At 41.1% G+C, this 18632-nt stretch overlaps 2 protein-coding genes across 2 annotated transcripts; one reads left to right on the top strand and one right to left on the bottom strand.

Annotated features, from left to right (window-relative positions):
- Positions 1-264: 264 nt before the first annotated feature.
- On the bottom strand, positions 265-7043 carry LOC140581255 (protein FAM78A-like). Its single transcript, XM_072703378.1, has 2 exons — positions 5307-7043; positions 265-847 (listed from the first exon to the last, which is right to left on the bottom strand). The coding sequence occupies exons 1-2, from the start codon at positions 5627-5629 to the stop codon at positions 322-324; spliced, it is 849 nt and encodes a 282-aa protein (XP_072559479.1). The 5' UTR covers positions 5630-7043; the 3' UTR covers positions 265-321.
- Positions 7044-7506: 463 nt separating this feature from the next.
- LOC111842688 (inactive phospholipid phosphatase 7-like) lies at positions 7507-18185 on the top strand. Its single transcript, XM_023809582.2, has 2 exons — positions 7507-8694; positions 15630-18185. The coding sequence occupies exons 1-2, from the start codon at positions 8211-8213 to the stop codon at positions 16016-16018; spliced, it is 873 nt and encodes a 290-aa protein (XP_023665350.1). The 5' UTR covers positions 7507-8210; the 3' UTR covers positions 16019-18185.
- Positions 18186-18632: the final 447 nt, after the last annotated feature.

The following is an 18632-nucleotide window of genomic DNA, read 5'->3' as shown; positions in this document are numbered from 1 at the left end:
ATCTCTCGGTTGAGTATTGCATATTCCTTCGTCTGACATATTTTTACTCTTTCTTTTAATTGAACATACCTTTGACCAAAATAACACAACACCAAAATTCCTTATGCACAAATAAACAATGCCTCTCAATAAATAATCCTACTTTGTGTTAAATGTGTATAAATCCGCTCTTCATTTTGTAAAGATGATGCTCAATCCATTTGAAAGGTAGAATGGTTTACAGTAGTAGTTATTGTTTGTGTCTCAGGTCAACAAAACACGTCCATTTTGTAAAAACCCATGATGTCTGTTGTTTTTCTTTAAACCAGCTGGATGAGGCATTCAGTATTTGGGCGGAATTACTACAATGGGATCTCCAGTCGCTGGCCGCCACATTAGGACCTGGGCATCGTTGGCGTTGGGTTTGACCATGGCTTGAGGCGGAATAGGCTCGTTCTTAGCCAGTATCTGTGGCTGATCCTGGGACGCCGGCTCCGTCAGCTTGGCCCGCTGGCCCAGCGGATTGTCCGGGTTGATCTCGATATGCAGTCGCATCCTCCACCGGATGGTCTGCAGTACCAGTGTTTCTCCTGTCCCCTGGTTTATGGCCACTAACCAGGTGGTGAAGCTCTGATCACGGCGTATGCTCGTGAGCTGAGGCAGGTTGCTGTTGCTCACTGGCACTCCCCACGTCACGCTGGGGTAGAAATTGTCATTCATGCTCACGGTGAACCTACTTTCCTTCTTTGTGGGACCCACAATTGTGCATGTCTCTGTGGTGTTGCCGTACCAGGGGTAGTTCACACCGTCTGAATCACTTATTGCTTGGATCTTATCATCCCTTAGGTCTGGAAGCTCCCAGCTTGACCTTGGGAAACAAAGTCAAGAAGAAACCTGCTCAGATTAGGTATATCTTACCAGTATTATAGTACATACTCTATAATGAATCAGGTGATGAGATGATAATACTGCTGATTAAATAGACATGTTAGTATGTCAGTTATACACATCCTATGAGAAGAATGTTTGGCTCACAGACATCTCTGATTTAGACTAAGGCTACACCTTAGATTGGAGTTGAAATGCAGGAAGTTTTTACAATCCCTCTTTGAGCAGCCACCTTCACCTAGGTGACCCTCCCACCAAAAGTGAAGTGTGACTCGTCAGCCTGTGACAGACCCTCTCAATGGAACACCTATTCACCGTCTCCTCCAGGCCTCTCGCAGTTTAGGGCCGCTGTCTGTGGTTTACCTGCTGCACGAGAATATAGGGGATCGATCTTATGCAAATCACATAAAACCTCATGCAGCACTTCCTGGCTGATGGTGCACGTGTGTCTTTAGTGAAGGCTGAAGGGGCAAAGAGTTACTGTCACACTTGAAATTAATCATCGCCACCAAGAAAAGAGTGACAGTCAAATGTTGTATTGATAACACACCATACTGAAATTGGCCAAACTGAACAACTCTACAAAGAGTCATTAAAAAATATATGAGTTCTAATTTCAAGCAAACACGCTGTATTATTAAAAAGCCTTTGGCGAATTAAGCATGTTAGAATACCTCAGCAGCTGGAAAATTAGTCTCCCTGTTATGAAACTGATAGCCTCCAAAATCATTGCGTCTTTGCACAAACACCTCCTCACAGGACAAGATATCAGAGCCATCGATGTACAACCAGGTAACATTCTGCAAACTCTGCTGACCATGGTCACCTGACAGTAAAAATACCTCTAAATAAAGTTAAAGTTAAAGTATCTTATTTCTGCATTCTCTTTAAATTGTAAATATGAAAGCAGACAAATGGGTGGGGAGTGTAAGTTCCTGCTAATCAGGCAATGTGCTGTAATATGTCCTTTAAAAATAAAAGGGTGTAAAAGTGAGTGACTCAGCAGGTCAAGAAACTGTACCTGTGATCAGAGGGTCACTGGTTCAAATACCAGGGGCAGCCAAGTGATTTCAGCATTGAGTCTGTGGGCAAGGGGCTGTCTGACCCAGCTTTCTCAAAAAATGTATGTCACTTTGAATAAAAGCATCTGGTATATAAATAAAAAATTTGATGTGAATATAATTTCTTCAAAGGTGTTTGTGTTTCAGAATCAGATGTACTTACACTCTACATCATTGATCACAACCTCCCAGATACTGGTTCATATTATGGTTGTTTGTTTCTTTCCCGTTAAGTGAGGGTAGAGGTAGAGTAAGTGTGCCCAAGCTGGCCAATGAGCGACGGCCTCACAATGAGCCCCTGCTTGTTCCAGTGAGCTCAGCATCAATGTCACTGGCAACAGAAAAATCCATTGATGCTCTGGGGCTAGAATTAATTAAAACACCAAGGGGGAATGAGGCTGCACTGCTCTGTTTAATATGCTGATTACACAAAAGTACCTTTTTTATCATAACAGAGCTGACCTTATAGTAAGAATCCCCCCCCACAGGAGATCTATTCCACATGCTGGCCACAATCACTGGAGCCAGTGAATTAGCCTGGCTTTTATCAGTCACAACAGATTTCGTCTCCAGCTGTAACAATCCCAGGAAATGGGTGCATAAACAATAGTTATACCCCACTACAAAGTTCCTGGATTCCTGGGGCTGCTATAGGCTTCATTTCAATGTTGCAGTGTGCTCCATTGCCCGCCCGGTGGGTACCCCCCCCTGCCCCCTGCACATTCACATTACTGTTTCTTAAAAGGGGGACGTTTATGGGAAATGAAGCATCCATAACCATATTAAGTTATTAAGTTGCTATTCTAAGAAAAAGGATATAAATACTGTGCATGACAGCTCATTTTAAAACACACAGGTACATGCCTGCAGTCATGTTCAGTTTACAAATAAGACTGTTTTGTTATTTCGAAATTTAAAAAAATAACTATATAATATAATAACCTTATAAAACTGAAAAAGGCTGGAAAAAACTTTGCAGTTAATTGCCTTCATCTTAATAGGAAACAAATCATCATGTGACCTGACAGTATTGTTAACGTTGTGAAAAGATAGCTAATTCTGGTAAAAGAACCAGCTTGTAACTGGCCAGAATGCGTAGATTCTGGGGGGTGAGTTACTCAGCGGGCCAAGCCTCTGTGCCTGTGATCAGAAGATCGTCGGTTTGTATCTTCGCCCTCAGCAGAACAGTCACATGTCTGTGGGCCCTTGAGCAAGGCCCTTATCCACCAGCTCCAGAGGCCCTGCAAGATAGCTGACCCTGCGCTGTGACCCCCAAGCTATGGAGAGCAAGATGGGCTTGGTGAAGAGAAGCATTGCAGTGTACCTGTACTTGTGCAGATGGCAAATAAAGCAGGTCTGTTTGTTTTGTGCGACACTGCAGAGTCACGGCCCGAGTGTAAACAGCAGACGGACCCTAATCCTCTGGTAAAAACGGAAGGACAAAATTCACAGACATTGCATGTTTTTATTTTAATTCTGTTTTTTTTCTCTCTTTCTCCTTTTTCCAAAAACAACCTGTGTAGTGTGCATATCAGAATTGTGTCAATGTTTTAGCTGTAGTAAAATGTAATGGGTCGTACCAGTGTGCGATTACCATCCCCTAATAAACTTCACATATTTGTAATCTCTTACTATGGATTCTGACAATCAGAACTCTGCACTCTGCTTCTTCAATTCAGTCCAGTTCTTCAAGTTTTTCAACTTTCCATTTTAGTCATTAATGAGCAGAAACAAACAGCCACAACTATCCGTCTCCTTTTACAACATCAGACACATCATTCTTATTATATAGCTCAGATCTGTCTGTACACTTTTGATTCTTGTTGTTTTTTACTATTATTATTATTATTATTATTATTATTATTATTATTATTATCACATTCATCCATTTTCCAGACCGCTCATCCTTCTGGGTTGCAGGGGGTCCGGAGCCTATCCCAAAAGCTATGGGCACGAGGTGGGGAACAATCCAGGATGGGGGGCAGCCCATCGCAGGGCACATTCACACACCATTCACACCTATGGGCAATTTAGTAACTCCAATTAGCCCCAGCATGTCTTTGGACTGTGGGGGGAAACCTGAGTTGTTATTATTATTATTATTATTATTATTATTATTATTATTATTATTTTTATTATATTGATCTGGTTTCCTTGTTCCTTTTAGTTTTCAAGATTAGTTCTATCCCCCTTAGTTTTGTTGTTTGCCTCAGGACACCTTCAATTGCCTGCTCGTGATCAGATTTATTCGTGCGGCTTCTGACTCGCATTAGAGTTTGCTCCGTTACAGGCTTTTCTATGTCGTGCTTCAGTGCTGTCTCCTACAGTACGTGCATGTTCTGCTGGTACCTCCGGAGGTGTGTCATACTTCTTTTGAGTACGGAAAAGCCTACAGTCAGAAGGACTGCCGCATTATATCTTTTCAGACCCTTTATAGATCATAAAAGCAGGCTTTAGCAAAAAGCCTCGCGAAGAAATACATCCATTATCACACTGACTGTTTAAGTATGGAGTAATGGAATAACGTAGTGCGGCTTCACTACTGAGGTTGCTTCAAGCTGATAACTTTTTTCTTTTTAAAATAACTTTGGTTGGTTAAGAATGAAAATATCTGTTATCTAAATTAAAGCACTATGCATTGAAACTCCGCGTGTACCGTGTACACTTTTAATCGGTCCTTCTTAAGTAGTCACAGGAGTGCCAGAAAATGGTAATGCAATGTTAGAAATAAATCTGGTTCAGAAGTAACCTGCACTGTAATATCAATAAAAAAATTTAACACAATACTGTCACGCCGTTTTACTACTTAGGCAATAGGTAAACACATGGGCGTAATTACGCTTATTGTAGGGGGGCTTTAACCTCCTTAAAATGCTTTTTAGCTGCGTCCCCGAAATAAATATGCATTTATTAATTGGCTTAAGTCATAAGCAGTTTGCCGTCAGCACCCCCTAGTAAAGACTCAGCCCCCTTATCCATTCATCTCTAAATATGCCCCTGGGTCAATACAAGGTTCTCAACAAATATATTAATTGCATGCACTGATACATTAAGAATTGTTATGAATATGGTTTTCACTCGATGCCTCCAAAAACATACATTAAGACGGATTTTGCATTCTAAAGACCTAAAAAAACAGATGTACACTGTTCCGTTGGTGCAATAGTGTGCAAATCATGCTTGTAAATTAAATGCTGGAATCAGCCCTTACGTAAATCCGTACCATAACTGACATTAAATTCAGGTTTAATATTAACATATAAAAAAGTCAATATAAGTCAAATGTTTCATAACAACATGGCCCCAGCCATCTGCGTCAAAAGACAATTATTTCAAGCTATTTTAATGCTGTTACACATCCGAAAAGGTCATACTTACATCCCCTTCTTCCCATACTTGTTGTGGAACTCCATGTGATTGCACGCTTGAATCCATCCCACTATCCACGTCTCCTTGCAGGCGAATGGAGGCACCAGTACGCGAGCCGAGGCTCGGAAGTGGGGGGTTCGGTACCGCAGAACCACGCTAGAGGACTCATCGATGCTGGTGGGTTTCGAGTCGATGGAAGAGGTGACTTCGAAGACTTTGATACTTTCACGGAAACCCTTTGGCTTGCATCTGATACTCTGAACACAGCCCATCGCATTAAATAAGCATATATGCCATAAGATCTTCCAGTTGTCTCGGTAAAAAAGCCGCATTGAAATATCCGTATGATCACAGTGAAGTTGCCTGCGGTGTATCGGTTTGCACACACATGGACAGTGTCTCTCTGACAGATCGTGTAAGTTCACGCTGCGCTTGATTGTATACTTTGTATTTTTCCTGTAGCTGTCAAATTCTGCAGATTTATAAAATGTCGGATTTCAAAATTGGCATTTTAGTGATATTGCCAGTGATCTCGGTGACAAGTGCGCGTTAATTTGTCCTCGAATAATTTGACAAAAGCAAGTTTCTTTTCCGTATCTTCCTGCTTCCTCCTGCCTTCTGACTTGAACACACGTTTCGACTGCTCTTTTAGTGGTTTATCATGACAGCAAGTGAACGTAATCCCAGTTACAATCGCTACGTAAAACTTTGCGCGATTTATGTATTCGGACTCCAGTCAAATTAATTCAGGCCATAAGACAAGAATAAAAAAACAGCTACAATTAAGCAGGGGAATACCTAAGACTCAATTTAAACGTGTCGCTTTCGGTTAATACTTCCATTTAATCATTACTAGCGACAATATAAATTATATCAATAGTTTTCTCAGTTCGGAACGACGTGATAACGTAAAAGGCATTATGGTGAAATATACACACGTCAAACTAACGACATATTGTACTCAAATTGGTGATGCGAGGAGTTAATGGGGGAAAATAGAAAATTTATCAAAGACAAAATTTCAGTTATGCGTGTTGTATCTCATAATAAATAGCGTGCAACATTTTCTTAAAGCTATGAAGCTGCATGTATACCTGCGTTATCAGACAGTCACATCAAGCAAAACCATTCATTTGTTTGGTTGTAAATGTTTCCAAAAATAATTCTCAGTGTCCCTGTTGAATAAAAAATGCCAAGCAAAACGCCATTTGTTATGGTTTGCCTTCAACATATTAAAACGAGGATGGTTAGCCTATCTGGAGGACCAGAGTAGAGCGGCGGACGTCGGGAGGTAAGTGAGAAATACATACCACTTGTCGGTTACATTAGATAGCTTTTAAATAGAAAGGTCTGCATTAGTAACTGTTCGCAATAGACTGCCCTGTCCAAAGCCATGCTCCGGTGAAGCACTTCTCATCATTGTTTTCTATTCTTGGACAATTTAGTAATTGATCCTCACTGTATCTTCTTTCCATTAACATAACGCCAAGATGTTATCAAGTTTTATTTATTTCAAGTGTACAATGTACACTGAAATAGCCAAAGGTAGGCAGGTCAACTTTCCTCTTTTACTTTTCGCTTGTCATCAAGAAAAGAAAGCCACAAAAATAATTTTATTGCCGTAGTAAGGTGTGATTGCTGCGACCCAATCCACTTCTTTGTATGCCTTTTCTCCTCGGTATGAATCCAGGAGAGTCCTTCGCTCCCTTTGCCAGTCGCATCACAGCCACAGAAGGTTGCCTCTCATGCAATTCTACACCTCAGCTGGTAGAGATGCAGCTCTTTTATCCCAGCAGCTTTGACACGACACTTCCGCCTAAGACAGCTGATGTCATGGGATTTGTAGTTCAAACACCCAGAACGCATCTTGTCCTGTGCTTCGTAACAATGGTATGGATTTTGAAAATCTGGATAGATGCTCAGTAATAAATTACCTATTCGATGGACGATTTATTCTCTTTGCAGTACGCATATGTTCATGTTTATGTTTGTATTTATGATTATATATGTATATATTCGTTTATGGGCTTTTAGATTGCATGTACGATGTCACGTTTTAGGGGCAATGTCTTCTAATTTTTGTGGGAAAATGTAATTCTTTTGGTGATGACTGGTGATTGTAATATTCTAATTTCCGTTGCAGTCGTGCCAAATTTCCAATGCTTGCTTTCCACTTAAGCACCATGGAGAAACTCCCATTGGCAACGTTTTAAATGGAGAAAAATGCACTGGATAAAGAGAAATGCAAGCGTCGCAGCGCAGTGGGCAACTGTAATGATTACACACAAGAGTCGATGTATATATACATAACCACACGTCTTCTTACTTTATAATGGGCTACACACGTTAAAAAATAAATCTGGCAGTGACAGCGCTGAAAAAGTTTCGACAGTTTCCATTTGATAGTCCATCAAAACTGAAGTGTTGCATCTGTACTATACCTTCTACCAATTCGTCGGATTGTCTGATAGATGATATATAGAAAATATAAAAAGCACGTAAACCAAGGATGGGAAATACAGTTCCCAACATGCTCTGCAGAGTGAAACTGTTCTTGTATCTACGGTATGGGGCTTAAAATATCCCAGCTGTCTTCGAAGGCTCTTGCCTGTCACTAATCCGTTTGTTTTGTTCCTTTTTCTGTAGATTGCCGTTCACTGCATTGGCTGTACCAGATGCCAGTCAGTCGTGTGTAAGCTTGTTAACAGCGCGGAGTAAACAGCATTTGCATGTTTTTCGTCTAATAAGCTAGTAAGGGAGTTAGGCTAAATATAGCTGAGGTTTGTAGCTGTAAGAGGTCAGGAGGACCGTACTCGCTTATAACCTCTACACATCTGTTAGCGGCGAGAAAAGTAGATTGATTTGCTTAAAGCGATAAACTGAAGAGAGAAGAACGACAACCACGACATCGAGATGCCTGCACATCAGAGTAGATCCAGGACAAGGGATCGGAACAATGTCCTGAACAGACCCGAGTTCATGTCACTGAACCACCCTCTAAGGACTGGTAGTAACGCTGAAGTTCGGGGGTCTGGGAGGCGAGCCGGCCAGACGAAGCACCCGCAGTGCCCGCACCAACAGGCTGATCATGCACAGGAATCGGTCGAACATAACAAGGACCGAAGGGAATCTGTCAAATTACCCGAAGAAGACTGCATGCAGCTTAACCCCTCCTTTAAAGGCATAGCGTTTAACTCCCTTTTGGCGATCGACTTGTGCATGTCCAAGCGCCTGGGGGTTTGCGCCTACGCCTACTCCTCCTGGGGCAGCATCCGCTCCATCGTGGGCCTCCTGGCGCTCACTGGCCACTTCATCCCGTGGATCTGTGGCACCATTCTGTGTCTCAGCAGAAGCAACACGTTGGCAGGGCAGGAGGTCTTGGTCAACCTTCTACTCGGTGAGTTGCTCCTAATAAATAATTTATGAAAATACGCTGTAGCCTTTTTTAGTCTGTTGTGCTGCAATGTTATGCATGCACCCCAAATACGCAAATTTCGCTATGGGAAAAGTGAGTGTTTTTTTATGATTATTATTTTCTTAATGTGATGTGTAGTACACGTTTTTGGGAAAAAAAAAATCTTTTATGACCTACGCATACTGGAAGCCTAGTTACCAATGCCGTTAAGTCTGTCAATGTGTATAAATAGGCTGTTCTGGGTGCATTTCTATCCTTTGGGTCTCAAATTACCTCCCTGCAAGGATTTGCATGAAAGTGCTCCAGACTTAAATTCCTTCCAGCATTTAATTTACTATAAAAAAGACCACAACAATAGTCCAACATTCTGTGTTTCAAACATTGAAATATTGTACGTTATATCTTCACAAATTATAATATTTTTTCGTTTGTTAAATAAAGTTTGAGGGATTAAAAGAATGGCGTTGCCGGTAACATACCTGCCTTACACTCCCATTCAAGATGTGTGTGTGTTTGTATGTGTGTGTGTGTGTGTGTGTGGTCCAGGTATTACATTCTGGGAATCAAATGTCCCCACATTGTAATAAAAACCTGCTATTTTGATGTTGTGGGGACCATTTTTTCAATCCCCACAAGGGGAAACTCAATTGTACAAAAATCTGTTTATACAATCTGGTTAAGGTTAAGGCTGGGTAGGGATCATCATGTTGGGATTATATAGAGTTTTCCCCATATAGATGAATGGAGAGTCCCCACAAAGATAAAATTGTGTGTGTGTGTGTGTGTGTGTGTACTTTGCATGACCTCACGCCTGCATCGCTATCTCCAAATACCTAGGCACAAGCAGTTCAGGTGAATTGGTGGGCCTGGTTGGAATGACTGCTCACTGGGGTGACCTGGGCTGAATTTGCATGCATCCACCTTATCAGAGGAATCACTGGTATATAAGGAGATCTCAAAAATAGACAAAGTTAATACAAAGTGTACAGCTAACTGATGTTCTGTGCATCTTAGTGAACATCACCTGTACACACATACAGATATATCTGAAGCTGTAATGAGGTTTGTATATACGTGTGGGGGGCGATGCGGGGAGTTTAACAGTGCTGTGCAGTGTCATGCAGCAGTTGTCTGGTGTGCGCTGCTGGGACAGCGTAGTATTTCAGAAAGTCACTGCCTGTCCTGGCTCAAATGTCTGTCTCAGTTTGCAGTACTAGTGGACACATACTCTATACTCAGCCACTCATATAGCATTGCTAAAAGCAGGCTGACTGCTGTTTGTGATTTACACAGACGATCAATTGCCACACAGTGATTTAAATTAGGCGTCTCATCACCGATTACACAAAGCCAAAATTGGATTTGGCTTCATTGAGAATAGAAACTTAAGTTGTCTTGCACTCATGAGTATACAAACCCTAAATTACATAAGACAGAAGTAAACTAAAAAAACACTGTTCACTGCCTCTGAAGTTTAGCACTGGGTCTCAGGGACAGTTCTTAGATTTTGTTTCATACCACTGCAGTTTTCCCCAAACACCTTGAACAGCTTGCACTGCGAGTTCAATCTGACAGAACAGATGAAATATTAGCTTGCAAATACCTTGGCACAAGGTTGGTTGTTTTATATTGGTTGCATGTATCTCTGACAACCTTCCCTCTTCCTTTGACTCATACTCCCTCTTTCAATTCTATAAGAAAATGCACATTGAAAAGCAATATCCTCTCCACTTTCATCACTTTACTGTTTTTTTGTTCAAGCATTACTTTACTATCTAATTCTAAATTGGGACAGTGATTTAGGCCTAATGGAATCAGTTTGCATTGCATTATTTTTACACTACACTATTTTACACAATTTACCCTATCTGTCGTCTGTGTTTTATGAGAAATACATGCTGAAGATCCTTTTATTTGGGTAAATTAAATGAATATAGTGCAATGAGACTGGTCGCGAACTGGAAGTTTACTGCATTATATTGACATATTACAGGGAGAAAAAACAAGCACAGATGAATTGACAGCTAATTTGGGTTATAAAACTGAAACGCACACACACACATATATGTATGTATGTGTGTGTATATATATATATATATATATATATTTGTGTGTGTGTGTGTGTGAGAGAGAGAGAGAGAGAGATAGAAAAGCAGTATCACAAACACAGGCATAACAGTACCAGAAATAATGTTACAATGATGAGCCTTTGTGTTTGATTTAGCTGATCTCATTCCTCATTTGTTTCCCTGTATCCAACCAGCTGGCCCTTTTAAAACCAAAAACAGGCAATTAGTCCAGTTGGGAACTGCTAGGTTTTATGAATTGAGTTACCTGGCAATAAATTGCCAAGGAAATGTCAATGATTACCAAAACTATAGCTTATCTACAAAGTTTATTCCTGGCCTATGGGCTGCTTAAGACCTGCGTCTGTGGTGATGGTGAAACTTAAGGGGCCCATGCCTTCAGGGAAACCTGACCCACAGGGAGCCATCGTGAGTCGCAGGAGTTCACCCTGGCGAATGTGCTGGGACTCTCAGAATGTGGTGGGACTCTCAGAATGTTCTGGGACTCTCAGAATGTGTGATATCTTAGGTAACGGGGAGGAAGATCATAGGTCGGCAGAGGTGACGTTTCATCATTACAGCCCCATGGCTCTTCTTCTCAGGATGGGACATTCTCGTTGAAGTGGGTGAAATGGTATTTGGAATATATTTTGCTAATAAATGTGCTTTTTGGCAGGAAATTCAAAATACTGTTGTTTACCTTTAAATGAAGGTGTTTAAGAAACTCACTAAATCTGCGTCTGTTTTTCCTGCACTTGACTATCTTGAGATCTTTCACACAGTTATTTTTCTTCAGTTGTACACAGGGTTGGTCTCATCCTGTTACCCACGGGCTTCCATTTCTGGAACGTCCATAACATTATAGTCCAAATGAAAGAGTAAAGTGCTCTATCATAGCGCCTAGACGCCGTAGCCTGACATGTTTTTGAAGCATGTCTGTGGGGTTCATCCAAACACTGGGTGTAGTCACGGTCTTCCAGCTCTGAATGTTGTGGTTAAAAATGTCCCCCTTGAAATGTACTCCAGGGATTGGGTGCTCCTCAGTGATGTCATGGGCATCCCTCTTTCACCTCCCACATGGATGCCACAGCGCCCTGTGAGGTGGCACAAAGGATTAAATCACAGCACACCTCTGCAGGTTCTTTGCAGATTGGGGTCTGAGCTGACCCCGGCCAGGACCTGGCTCAGCTCAAGCAGAACCTGGTCGGCCTGCCAGAGCAGCACTGCAGTGGATCTCCAGGTCTGGCTGGAGCGGATTTTCCCCAAAGTCGACCCTGCCATAGAGACCAAACTACATCTCACATCGATCTGGCAGTCTTATGATTTTCAGGGATATTTAGTTTTTACACAAAAGCAATACTTTCTTAGAAGGATGTGACAGGACAGCCAAATCCCTAATTTTTCATTCGGATTTTTAAGCTGCATTTGCATTTAAAGTGCAAAAATAATTCACAGTTCATTTAATTTTGAACATTTTATCAATTTTTAAAGTTGTAAATATATAAAAACTGTACTTGGGTGAGTTAATTGAATGTATTGACTTAATGTGCAGGAGGGTATGGATTTATCTTGGAATTATAATGCATAATACATTTGATAAAACACAGAATGGTGCAATGGGATATTGAATTATGTTTTTGTGAGTTCATACATCTTCAACAAAGCAGCATTCTTCACAGCCTTTACAATCTAGTAAATCTAGATTCACTGCATAGCCTTGGCAATGGTGTGGGTCATCGGAAGGTTTCCAGTCATTTACTGTGCCAACTGGATTAAATTGAAGCAAAAGATAAATATTAATTTATGTGACTTTATAATCATTTTAGCATTTTAAGTTCTTTTCTCATTTTAATAAAAACTTTGGTCGCTATGAAAATATCAGGATCAATAAGCTGTAAAACACTTATAAGCATTTTGAAATTAATTTAACTTGATAAAATCAGGTACCTTTATCTGACAAAGCAAGGTTTCTGCAGCCTCAACAAAGCACATTTTTAAATTGACTTTTGATTGCGTTACTCTCAATGCAACATTCTTTGTCTCAGTATTGGTTGAAGTTTCACTACAATTTTAGCCCCTAAAAATCCTCAGCGGAAAAGCGATTCCTATGGACCTGCTGTGCGTCTTTGTCGTTCCTGTTCTGATTGCAGCTCAGCTGCTTTGATTACGGTGAAGGTTTTTTGGGCAGGATCGCGGAATGCAGCGAGGTTTGTGGGTCAGGAGATAGGGGAATACGAGAGCAGATAATCTGTCTTTGATGGGGTAGCACGTGTGACGGCTCCGTCCTCAGCGCTGAGCTGAGAGGCCTCCTGAAGGACTGCTGAGTGGAAAAGCCTGCAGCCGCCACTCTTCCTGCCAGCACATAGTTTTGTCTTTAGATACTGAAACTGCATCTTGGGAGTAAATGCAGGACAATCAATACCTTCTATAAATGACGTTTTTATAAGTTAATCAGACTTTGGTCAGGTTTTTTTTTTTTATAATTGTTTTTAACATTTGGAATCAAATACTTATGACATCCTATTTTCACGTATTTTCTAACATCATAACATATAGTAATGAGAGCTGAGGGTGGCACAGTGGTTAGCACTGTTGTCTCACGCCTCTGGGACTTGGGTTTGAGTCTCTGCCCCAGCTTCATATGTTGTTGACAATGTGATAAAAACCTGTCATTTTGACATTGTGGGGACCATTTTTTCGGTCCCCACAAGGGGAAACTCAATTTTATAAAAATCTATGACTGCAATCAAAAAAACTAAAAATGCCAAAAGTCTTACATTTTGTTTGGTTACTTATTGTAAGGTTAGGGCTGGGTAGGGGTTAAGGTTGTCGTTGCTGGGATAAGGGTTTTTCCCGTACAAACGAATGGACGGTCCCAACAAAGATGGGAATACAGTACAATTGTTTAAGACACGCAGGCATAGAGGACGGGTGGGTAATGAGGGATCAACAACCTTGTGCAGACAGTTATCAGTACCTCCCTGAAATTAACATCTGTTGAGGGCTCTGGCTTGGGGCTGATCGTTTTAACTGCAGAGTATTAGGCGTCCAAGCGGCATAGCTCCTGGGTCCCTATTGTTTTTATAAATGCATTTGATTTACAATTTCCTAAACTTTGTGTTGGTTAACATGGTAAATAATGTTCTTTCTAAGCCTCTGAAAAACCATGAATCGATTACATTTGGATCATAACACCCGGTATTGTGGTTGGATTACCACGCTTCCACCTTGCATACTGTTTATTTTCAGATGAGACATCAAGCTAATTTCAGACATAAGTCCCTTCCAGAAAAACATCACGGTGGACTTCCTCCGAACAACAAGGCGAACAATACATGCATTATGGTAGATGTCATGATTCTGGAAGGAATGAACAATGACAGCAGACCAAACTGGTCTAGTTCTACTTGGTTTACACTGGAACAATAAGTTTACTGTCAGCCTCCTAGATGAAATTGATACCTGGAACATGGATCCTGGCATTGTTCATCCATGGGCTCCATTAAAACCAGCCCATCAGATGATAATCTTTAGAACTTATGACAGACAGTATTAATGTTTCCACAAATTGTAATTTTTTTTGGTGTATTTCTTTTGCTGAAGTTTAAAGGAATAATCTGGGAAAATAAGGGCAACCTTTTCATTGAAAAGTTGATTCTAATGTTTTTATGAAGCTACACATGGAAAAAAGCTCAGATGGAGAAGAATCATGGAGGAAGATCATTGAATTGTCCTTCATAGGGTGGCGATATGAGCAAACAGCTGAGGAGTTAAACATCTCCAGAACATCTCCATCCACCCAACAATGGATGCACTGTTTCATATCACAGCTACAGCTGCAGTCTTTGGAAAAATGCTAATATTCCAACCATTAGCCTAATATTATGCTTGCTGGGTGAATATTTCCCTTCCCTTTTTAGTCTTCCCAATGAAAACCCATCTGATGCAGTTGGACTGCTGCCAGGAAGCGGGCAGGTCTTACCTTGTCGTCTTGGTCAATCCTTCCAGGGGAATACTCCAGATTTCAATTTACCATGTTTCTACTTTTCATTGTATTATTTATTACAATCTGCCCTGATTATTAACTATATCAGCCAGAGGAAAACAAACTTTGTTGTTACATGTAATAACGCGCATGACCACCTCATTTTCCAGCAAGTTTCATTGTGAATAAAAGTCACTTTAATAAATACACATTCAGTAATGTCCAGGGGCCTGTTTCACAAAGCAGGATTACTTGCTTAGCCAGATAACTTGCCAGATTTAAGGTAGTCTGGGCTAAATGTAAGTTGATGAAAATAAGGTCTATTTAGCCCAGACTACCTTAAATCTGGCAAGTTATCTGGCTAAGCAAGTAATCCTGCTTCGTGAAACAGGCCCCAGATCTCTACACTGAGTTTGAGATCAAGCCCTGTATCTACGTCATAGACAATCTTTACAGATACATCTTGAACCATTTCAAACTGGAGCAGATGTATGTGTCAGTGGGCAAAACCGAAATGAAATTCTGCCACATTCCATTGGATGCTTTTATTTAAAGATGTTATTAATCAAAGTCTGTTTGGATCCAGTGGCTCACTGTATATAATGTGTATGGAAGTGCACAGATGCGTATATGAATTGTTTTTTGTTTTTTTTTGTTCAGGCTGGTATTCTTTGCTGAATTGGATTCTTCATAAATAAGAATGGATATTTTCAGTCAAATGCAATCCAGTTGGTTGTGCATCTTTTAAAAAGGCTACACAATAAGACAATAGGATTTAACACATTATGCAAACATCTCGCCTGTCCTTCCCCACTGAGGCTGCAGTATTAACCTCCTGTATCCCCTCTCTCCATTTTTCCTGGAAGCTCTCATTCTGGACGTGATGACCGTCGCTGGCGTGCAGAAGCTTGTGAAGCGTAAGGGCCCCCTGGAGCTCAGCCCCAGCTTCCTGGACTACGTGGCTATGGATGTTTACTCGTTTCCAGCTGCCCACGCCAGTCGGGCGGTCATGGTGGCCAAGTTCCTGCTGTCGCACCTGGTGCTGGCCGTGCCTCTGCGCATCCTCCTGGTGCTGTGGGCCTTCCTGGTCGGGGTCTCGCGGATCTTGCTCGGGCGCCACCACCTGACCGACGTGGGCTGCGGCTTCGCCCTGGGCTTCCTGCACTACAGCTTGGTGGAGATGGTGTGGCTGCCCTCCAGCACCTGCCAGACCCTCATCTCCATTGGCACGCTCAGCTGGAGTCCCCTTATTTAACGCTGCACGTACGTCGCTCGCACTCCCTTCATTTAGGTGCCCACTCCTCCTTTTCCGCCGGTTTTCCGCTCCTTCTTCCCACTCGCTTCCGTTTTTAAAATTAGTTTGTACATATAGTGCCAAAGCATAGGTATAGAATGGTTCGCTTTTCCACCAGTGTCATGGTGGATATTTCAGCTGGGAGTTTACAACGCATCTTAAACGCTCGTTAAGTTTCAGAAATGTCACCTGCAAGCCGTTTTCCCTGTTGTCAGCATGACAATCGAAAAGAACAGTTTCTGCGCTGATGAACGGTGTCAAACATGGGCAGTGAGAGCTCAGTTTTCCTTGTTTTCTTAGCAGTTTTTGTGAAAATTTCAGGAGCACATCTGCGAATACGGATCAGGGACTTGGCAGCTTTGGTTTATTTGCACGGATCAGTTCAGAATTTAAAAATCCGACACCTTCTACTGTTCCTCTGAGCCTGCCGCCCTGCCTCTGTCATCCGTCTCCTATCGCCACTCTTCACAGATTACTGTTCCAAGTAGAAGTGACTAACTTGACATTTTTATATGTCAGAGTTTAATGCCACTTTTCATACGATTAGCATCACCAAATAGTTTACTCTAAATATTTACACATAAAGAAACAAACACTGACAACCACTGTCAGATCATTTGTGTTTCTTATGCTATTGACTCCGCATAAGAAGTTGTTCTTTCGCCTGTCTGTTATGCAATGTGACGGTTGGCTTTCCACTTTTCAACAATCTATGCAGAAATTTCAGGTGTTTGTTAGATAATGCAGTCTAAAAAAATCGCTTCCCTCTTAAACTGCTCAGTAGTTTAGAGGGACATCATTAAATCAATGTTTGAGAATCAAGTCTCAGGAATTTTTTTCTTTCCGATGGACAAGCGCACCGAGGTGGATCTCGTACCCGGATTGGAGCTACATCATCTTGGCAGTATTTTGAAGCTGGGGTTGAGCTTCTCTGTGAATGGGACTCCAGAGGGCTGTAACAGCCCAGTTTGACTGAGCTTCTGATTACTCTTGTATTTTTTTTTTCTTCAGAGTACGGTGCCTTTTATCTGAGTCCCACCCCCCCCGGTCCCCCCAATACTGTCCAGCTACAGAATTAACCCTGGTTAGTCATGGCAGTGAATGAGTGCTGCTGTCATAACATTGGACCCAAAGAATCACCACAGTCTGAAAAACTCTGAGTAGCTTCTCTATTCATCAGTTATATATTTATCAAAATAAGAGCTTAATAGCATGTACATGCTCGCAGGAGAGACTGCAGAGCTTGTTACCCTTCATCATTTTGTTAGTTGGGATGCAGATTTAATCTCGTTGCAGCGATATATATTGCTGCATAACTGTAGGACACTAGCAATAAGTCCATCATGGAAATTCATCGTCATTTTGGGATTAACTAATTCCCTGTCTACAGGAAGCACACTTACAGATATTGTACATCAGTTACTGAAAATCGCATAATTTCATGGGTTTTGTACCTGAAAGATTGCTTTGATTTCTTGGTGTAAACAGCACTGTTTATGAACCGACTGCAGGCCAGTAAATAGCAGTTGGCCGTTCTTCTGTGGTATCTCACAGACATTCATTTGGGCTAAACATGAAAGGTTACATTTATTGTTGTTTGCCACTGACACTATAAATATTTATATGAAGTAAGCATTCTGTGACCTTGAGTGGTTCTATGTGTGAGATATGGATGTGGAACTGTATGCATAGGTGTCAGGTTGAAAGATTAGTTGTCTGGCCTTTTGTATCTTACCATTTGTCAGGTACACCTACTGCATTATTATCACCTGAGTGTGTCAGGTGGTGAGTGCAATGGCAGCCACTGTCCAACAGGGGGCCCCCTGAGCTGCTGTCTTTGAACAAAGTGACTCCTTCGTTTTTTTTCCTTCCCCAGAGTTCATTTCTACTTGAGTTTAATTTTGTGCTTCAGCTTCTCTTACCAAGTTCTTTGAAATATTCCTGAATTTAAAAGAGATGTCCTTTTGTTTAAACAGAAAGAGTGTTTAATTTAAGATGACTGTGCGATAAGCTTTTGGTTATGAGTATGGTTTAAAATTTGCATGATTTTCTTTTATAAGAAGATAAGAACTGTGTGAATATATAATTAATGAATGTAAAATATTTCAATAAAAAGGGTTTCAACCTAGATTATTCCAGAATTTGAATAAGGCACACGTATCTCATATAGCCATACATTTTTGACTTTAGGTTATTTTGTACTAGCCTTTGCATCATTAGAAGGCATAAGAACACAAAATCTGCTATACAGATCATTCAGGGAATTTTTAAAGATGTCAAAATGTCCATGAATTACAGTTTCTGCTCCTCAAAGTTAATGCAACACCTTATTGTAAACATATACGTTACATATAAGTCTTATTCCGTGGCCTGGTAATGCTTCACTTCAAACCAATATCTGCTATAGCTAAACTTGTGCACAAAAGGTCAGATGTATCTTTAACTTCTTCCCAGTAGAACCATCCTATTTAAAGATTTCATTCACACACATGACTGTGTCATATTAAGTATGCAGGTCAGGTGCTGTTCGAGCAGGATTTAAAGTTACCAGGGTAATATAAGTACTCAATGCAGT

This window comes from Paramormyrops kingsleyae, chromosome 2 (genome assembly GCF_048594095.1).
Source record: "Paramormyrops kingsleyae isolate MSU_618 chromosome 2, PKINGS_0.4, whole genome shotgun sequence".
NCBI classification, from domain to species: Eukaryota; Metazoa; Chordata; class Actinopteri; order Osteoglossiformes; family Mormyridae; genus Paramormyrops; species Paramormyrops kingsleyae.
The sequence above is the reverse complement of the archived record's forward strand: the minus strand, read 5'-3'. Positions and strand labels throughout refer to the sequence as shown.